We start from the raw sequence: 8,009 nt of genomic DNA, 5'->3' as shown, positions 1-8,009 counted from the left end.
ACAATATGCGACATGTTTGCCAAAATATACATTTTAATATCGCATTGATTTCATAAACACATAAATAATATGTTAACTTAATACTTAAAACTGCCACAAAATTGTAATAAAGTCCATGTTGAAGTACCTGATGTGTTGATACAAACAGGTAAAAAGTATAAAATGGATTTATGATGGATGAAATATATCGATACAAGCAAATATACTTTAGTTTAAACCTTTTATATTAGCTAGACTGAATCGAAAGCTTATTGAAACGCTCTCTAGTCCTGGTTAGAACAAGTCTCTACAATACACCTAGGACTTGTTCTAACCCAAGGAACGGATTCCAAAGCATTTCAATAAAGCTTTCGATGTATACGCCACATCCTGACCTATCCGAACGACGAGTATCTAAACGACGTGTAAACAATAAATGAGGGATTACTAACAATTACTGGAATTAGTTTGTGAAGACATGTTATGTGTAATGCCCCTTAACGGCATATACTTTAAAAACAGGTAGCACATAGAATTATTTCACCAAATTGTGTCAATAACAAGTTTTAATCGTTTCACTTTGAATTTGAAAATTATAAAACAAAACGTGTACATTTTTGCTATTTTTGTGCGTATTGATCTATATTTGTAACATAATGTAATTACATAGAACTTTTTCATGCAAGACATTTTAATATCATTCATATAAAAATATAAAAAGGAAAAACTAGCATGATGTCTGATATCTGTTTCTAGATTTCGCTACGCAACTTAAAAAAAACAACAGTTATATTTGTGTGGCATTGAAAAATAATGATACTTGTGTTACACATAATTGGATCACATGATTAAATTATATGTTCTTGATTTGTGGTATAAGTTTGCACCATTGCTGAAGAAGCTCGTGTTTTCGAATTTCATTCTGCGCTTTCATCGACTTATGTATGGCAAGAAAGTCAGCAGTCTGTAATTTTCTATTGAGATCGCTAACATCATCAAAGTATTGTATATGTGGCCAATCATAAAAGTCGCTGAACTGTAGCCAGTACATTTCAGCTTCCGGATCTTCAGCATATTCAGCGTTTGGATTGTAAGAGTGAGGGCTGGAGGGGTGACTTGGCATCTTCCACCAAAGGTCAGGGTCGTTGTCGCAGTAAGGCGCCGTGGTGCTAGTACGATCAGATCCAAAATTTCCGTTGGTTTTGAAGTACTTTGCACTGGGCACGAATAGTGGAATATTCAGCGAATAGAACTCAGTCAGTTTGAAAGACATTACAGAGTAAGGCACATATATGATGGCTTTGTGCTTAACGAGATCACTAAGCTGATATCGTTGATATTTCTTACGTAGTCCAACGACATTAACTGTGATATTAGCAAACATCGCACCGTATGACACAAATAATATTTCTGGTTCAGTAGGGTTGAATGTATTACCATCAGTGTAAAATCCGCTAAAACTGCTAATGAGTTGTATTGAATCCTTTAATCCTGTGTAATGCTTTAAATATTCATTGTCGTAACGACTTGCGCCAGCAATAATATGTTTGTGATCTACTCTGACTGGGTCGTTGTTCTGCTTAAACAGTTCCCAAAGCTGTTCATTGAGCTTAGTCCAACTTTCTACAGAACACCTCCCCAAGTTATACCTATGACCTGCTACCATTACTATGGATTTAGTTTTATTCAAAGGCATCCAAATCTGACACATAGCTGCGTAAAATGAACAATAGAAAGCGTCTGTATTTTTAAATAGCAAGTCATTTTCATAAAACTTAAAATTCTTGTTCATGAAATCATCGGTGGCCTGAGTGTTTATTCTATAACTTAAAATTTCGTTGGAAATCTTCTCTGGGATGATGAATCCCGGCCGGTCGAATACCGCCGGATATGGCGTCTGACGTCTTTTGTATCCCGCGACAACAAACCTCTGTCCCAGTGATGCCAACAGCGAGGGCGAGTCCAGCCGTGTCCCATCGTGCAAATCAGAGGTCCAAAATGTTACATTAGTTCCCCGATTCTTTATAGTTTTGCACTCATTCGGTTCGATACTTTCTGATACGATAATTGATTTACCTACATCAATATTTATTATTTCGCGGTCGATCATATTTCCATCAACTTGTTTGTACTGATTTGTATTCCTACTTTCTGTAGTAATAGAATTAAAACGAACTGATCCAAAAGCCAGTATCCAATTTTGAATATGCAATACGTCATCAATCTCAATAAATCCCCGTTCGTACGTTTCTATATACAATTCCTCTAATAAGTCCTCCAATGAACGCAACCTGTTGTCACCGGAAATAGTCTTGTTTGTTCGCCATTCATCTAAGAACGCTACCAAAGCATTAGTCTGAGTATACAAAGCGAATTCTGATTCTAAGTCGCCGAGTAATGAATGATAATTTCTGTCCTGATCCACGATAGGTCTTGGTAAAAATCCAATGGTTATGTTGTGAAGAGAAAGTAAAGCTTGTGCTAGGTAACTCCTCCAAATATCCGAAACCCGGCCAGGAACGGTTACGGGTAAATATAGAGCTAAAAACGCATTTCTAAAATGCAGAGTGGCCTGTGCGTTAAACGGACTGTACACTCCTTTGGAGAGCAAATGTATTCGCTTATTGTCAGAATCTTTTGCTGGGCGCTTGAAAGTAAATGGCGTACCCTGTATTAACCTGTACAGTGCGTCTACGTCAGGTTCATGGTCGGCAAGAGACTGAAGGACGCCAATGTTATTTACTGTCTTTTCTATGTTTTCTTCAACCAAGTTCACCTTGAAGTGACCTTGATCTGAGGACTTACGTATAAGTGTTAGAGGGAACCCGCGTGGCCAACAGATGTTGCTAGGCGCCCCTAGTATTGGGTACGGGTTAAAGAGCTGTGCACTACCAGTGGATGCCGAACGTATTCCTGAAGTAACTAAAGACAGTGGAATGCTATAGAATTTATCTAATTTGAGATCCGAGAAGTTTTCAATCCACAATCTGTCGGATGGACTAGCTCCTTCGATCCAAAATTTTAGCATATTATCGTCATCGAAATCCCAAATGACTTGAGCACCGTGGGCGATTGCATATAAATATCCGACGTTTTTTCGTCCAAAACTTCGCCACGGCAGGCTCTCAACAAACTTTGAATTAATTTTGTTTTGGTCACTGTCACTCAAAAATATTATGTTGCGAAAAGTCATTGTTGATGCCAACACATATTTATCTGGCTTATTTTTATCACCCACAATTACAACACACCAATTCTTCATATACATGAAACGGCGAACGGCTTCGGAGGGCGGAGTAAATATTGTGGTAAGGACCGCCCATCTCTTACAATTAAACGTTTTACCGTGATCCACCTGTAGGTCTGGGTACCGTTTGTTTCTAAATTTAATATCATTTGGATTAAATCTTCGAATGGGTTTTCCACTAAATGTTTTACCGCTGCTAGCGGACGATTCGAGTATGCTATTCACCTCGTCCATGGACTTTATATACTTAATTTGTTCGAGTAGAACTCCTTCTTGCCTTTCCATAGAATAAACAGGCAAACCGACCTGTATGCTGCTTCTTGAATAGAGGGCCCAGACGAATATCAGACATGCGCCAATAACGAGGATTGCAGCTTGGCGTTTAGGTCGATCGCGGGTGCCCATTACTCGCAATGAAACTGTGCACATTCTGAAAAAAAACACAAAGATACAATAAAACATTTGCAATCCACTGTGCTTCGTAACGCATGCCAGGAAAAAACTAAAAACAGAATTCTTAGCACATTGTGGATATTTTAGATACCATAATCGCACTCAGAATCCTACATAAACCATGTGATTGTAAGAATGTCGGCTTTGCAAAATTTAGATAGATTACTCACATACTATGATTAACTTAGATGAAGAACCCACGGTATGACATGAGATCACAGAGACGAAGAACAACGAATGAACGCATGAACGAAATGACAACGCAAGACATGCATATTTATGCCGCGATATGAAACACGGATTTAATGCTTGTGTGTAAAGTGTCGATGCACATAACCCTATCATAGATTTTGTTTAAAGAAAGTCACTTCTTAGCGAAAATCCAGTTAAAGCAGAAAATATCGTCTTTGATTGACCTATGCGGACTTCTAATCTGGGACGGCACATAACGCAAATGCATTAAGCCACGTTTTCCTAAAGAGAAGCTCATTAAAAAAAGTATATTCTTCCAAGTTAAAATGCATACATTTAAAACACACACAAAAAACAAAGAATGTTTTAATTTATAACATGCAGCATAAAAAGATACCTGTAGTTGCAATATATCTGGTTTTTCTTATCAATCAAATATTCGTACGTTGGAATATTCATTAAGTTTACCACAACTGTTGTAAACGATTTAAGTGACACTGGTGTAATAAGATGGACTTCAAATATTAGCTTTCGTTTATTAACTGTTGGTTGTCTCGACACACAGAGACTGAGTGTCGTGAGTCGTGAACAATAATAAGGCCATAAAAACATTATGTTTGTGTCCACTAACATCTCCAAAATAAGGTTGGTATGTAGTTCAGCCGAAAAATGTTCGTTACTTTTGTTAAACATACACACATTAGTTACCACTTTAATCATGACATTACAGGAAAAATATATGCAAAAGCTATAATCAAAACCTTAAAAAGGATCGGCATAAAAAATAGTACCGGACATGTAAGTGAAAACAAACAACTTGGTTGCGCCTTAAACGAATGAAAGCTTCATTGAATGTATGTTTCAGACAAAAAGGGGCATCGGTTAACACATTTCTGTATCGCTTTCATTTTGGCATTTCAATATCTTGAGACAATATTCATATTGTGTGTGATTGTTTACAGTTCGGACATCTTGGTCAACAAAGGTTATTACTCCCACTAATTGTAAACACTGACCGACGCGTTTCGGCGTTTGTTCGTAAACATTATAATTTGTACTACATTTATGATATCCTGAAGTCAAGTGCCAGTTATTGTATTCATGAAATGCAATCTTAACCGCGTAATGTTATTTAAGTTTATTGCCTTTTGACAGACAGAAATACACGGATTTCAATATTTTATCTCAAAAAGTGAAATTCCACATAGCAACAGGTGAACGGTCCTCCTAAATATCTTGTAAAATAGCAACCCTTATCGAGTTTAGTAATTGAGTTTAGTAGCTATTTAATGTATTTACCAAAAACATTGATGTACCTGTATAAAAAAGCTGCTGATACTAGTGGTATGATAGTATCGTTAAAGATGCCCACTGGCTTAAGTATTTTGTTTAGATTTCCATATTTAAAAACATGTATACAGGATCTGACACTATACTTTAATGTCATACTGTATGTTATGATTTACGATTTTAAGAAGTTTGCATGCCTTTGCCGAGGTTATCAAAAATGTAATGTATGCTTAAAAAATAAAAAATTGTTTGAATTCAACGTTCATTTTTGTACTTATTAAGTTACGCGAAGTAAGTCTTTTCTGCGTGGTTCATTGTATTTTGCCTTAACCTGTCAGTAAACTGGACCTTCCTGACAACCGAACATTTATTTGGTCCAGAATGTCGGAGCTGGAGTTTAAGGTCGGTTAGTTCGTGATCGTGAAAGGCATTATTAATTTTATACGGTTTTCCAATAGCGCGAAACAATAAGGGAATGACATTAAATATGTAAAGACATAAATTGTAGGACTACAATGTAAATAACGGTAATTGGCATTAATAGAAATCACGCATATTTGAAAACGATAGACTACTATAAGGCCAGCATTTTTTAATTATTTGTTTTACGGGAGCGCCCGACCCTATTTTTCGACAAATACAAATACAAATGAAAGTCACTTTCGTTTGTTTTATTTACTTTTCACCCGCCAACCTGGTATTTTATCCAAAACTAGAAAAAAAATGCGCAGATTGCCGAAAGTGTTGTTCAAAATTGGTTTATAATACGGGTTGTTTCGTTGTGCCAAGTCGACTTGTAAAGCGTCAGCGATTTTCATTGGCTATTGCAGCCAATACCACACGCTATTAGCCAATCGGTGAGTATTAAACAAATGACTTTCATATTGCAATTCCGAAATGGCGGACATTAACAACAACGAGACAAATGTAGCATATTTTAAAATCAAATTAATTAAAAACGGAGCAGAAACAATTGCAATTAGAAAAGTTAATCTTCAGAACACCATTGTTGAATTCATGCCCATATTATGTGATACGAAATCAAACATAATTAGAGTTTTTGCAAATGATGATGAGGTGTCACAATCGATAACTTTCGGTGTGTTAAAAAGTTTTGGGTAGGTTTAATAAATATGCGTATTTATTAAAATGTAAATCCTGTAATATTTTTATAGATAAAAATCTACATCCCGAAAATGTCCAAGAAGTACTACTTTACGTTTCTTATAATGAACATGAGGACTGAACCACTGGTACTTGCATCAATAATCCCATTCCCCACCCACCTATATATATTCTTTATTTAGAAAAAAAAGGATGCAACACAGCTTCTGAAGAAAATAACATTGGGTCCGGATGTTCGTATGTCCGTCAAAGTCACAAGAAAGTTTTAATTATTTTCCTTGACACAGAAGCAAATTAACATGCTTATTATTCATCATTAACTTAAAACAAAACATTTTTCCATATATTAAACTGTATAACTATTTTTATATCAACAGTTTAACCATTTTTCCGGTAACGTTTGACCAAGTTACGTCCCTTTGTTTGGATCAGTTCATTTTATTGAATTTCTACAGACGAAACCAAAGTTTTGACTTTCAAAATGTCATGAAAAAGTAAATGGAATTTATTTCTTAATTTTTTGATCATTTTTGTAAATCAGAGATACATCTTAATGTATTTTTCAAAAATGAGTTATTATTTAGCTGAAATATGATGTTCTATCAACTGTACATAATGTTTTCATACTGCAGGATTTGTACTGCAAGGAAGGCAAGTATTAAAATTTATCACGCTTCAGGCTCTGTTGATAAATGTGCTCAATTGGCTCTATGTATGTGTTCCAAGGGTTATTATTATCTTCACATTTATATAGCTCTCTCTGTTTATTATATATCCAAGAAAATGTCATTGCTGATTCTCCTTAAAATAATACAGACAACACATTCCATAGTATTTTTTCATTTGAACTTAAACTGTGAATAAGAGAGGAACAAAATAATATGTGCAAAAGTTTACACCATTTTATTTTGACAATACTGTGAGTCTTTCACGAAATTATTAAAATAAAATACTATTTTAAAAATATACAATTACATAGCTCAAAAGTTGTTTTCTATATATAATTAAATGTTGCGAGTAAAGTATATACAGTCAGCAGAGTAATTCTACTAGAACAATTTAAATCCTTGTTATATGTACTATTTAATTCTTTATACGGCTTTCACCTAAGAAAATGTTCAATGAAATAAATCAAGGTTTCTAGGTATATTGTGTCTTTTACTTCAATATTTTGTTGGGGCTAATTTGAAGCCAATGGACATGATACAAAAAGTACGGAGATAACCACCATACAATGTCACATACAAAATAATTATCACCTAACCCATGCGTTTTGAGAGAATAAAATTGTTTTAGCTCTTTATTAAATAAGTAAATATTGATCATGTGAAACAAGGAAGGGTTATTGTTTACTCCAAATGTATGATTTGATCACACCTAGAAGAAGAAAAGACTTACATGTTACACACCAAATATTGAACCCTGACCCTTGCGGTTTCTGTGTTGTTAGGGATTATCAAATACATTAATCTATATAAATCAGTTGAACCCTGAATCGCAAACTGTTTTGACCACGGAGACATGCTTTGAGGAAACTTAGCAAAGAACCACTATATGGTTGACATGCGACGTAACAAACCAATTGGCCTTGCGGTTTCAGAGAATGGTCATATTATTTATATTTATATGCAAAACAGTAACCCCTAGGGAGTGCAAATTTTCTGCATGACTTGAACAAACTTGAAAGAGAACCTCATTACGATGTTACACACCAAACCTGAGC

The 8,009-nt window shown here is 35.2% G+C and overlaps 1 protein-coding gene across 1 annotated transcript; it reads right to left on the bottom strand.

Annotated features, from left to right (window-relative positions):
• Positions 1 to 813: 813 nt before the first annotated feature.
• Positions 814 to 3,631, bottom strand: LOC127839558 (uncharacterized). Its single transcript, XM_052367947.1, has one exon. The coding sequence runs from the start codon at positions 3,629 to 3,631 to the stop codon at positions 833 to 835; it is 2,799 nt and encodes a 932-aa protein (XP_052223907.1). The 3' UTR covers positions 814 to 832.
• Positions 3,632 to 8,009: the final 4,378 nt, after the last annotated feature.

Source organism: Dreissena polymorpha, chromosome 7, assembly GCF_020536995.1.
Source record: "Dreissena polymorpha isolate Duluth1 chromosome 7, UMN_Dpol_1.0, whole genome shotgun sequence".
Lineage (NCBI taxonomy): Eukaryota > Metazoa > Mollusca > Bivalvia > Myida > Dreissenidae > Dreissena > Dreissena polymorpha.
Note: the sequence above shows the minus strand (reverse complement) of the source record. Positions and strands in the feature narration are given on the sequence as shown.

Coding starts and splice junctions, on each gene's coding strand:
- LOC127839558 (XM_052367947.1), bottom strand. CDS start 3,631: ATGGGCACCCGCGATCGACCTAAACGCCAAGCTGCAATCCTCGTTATT.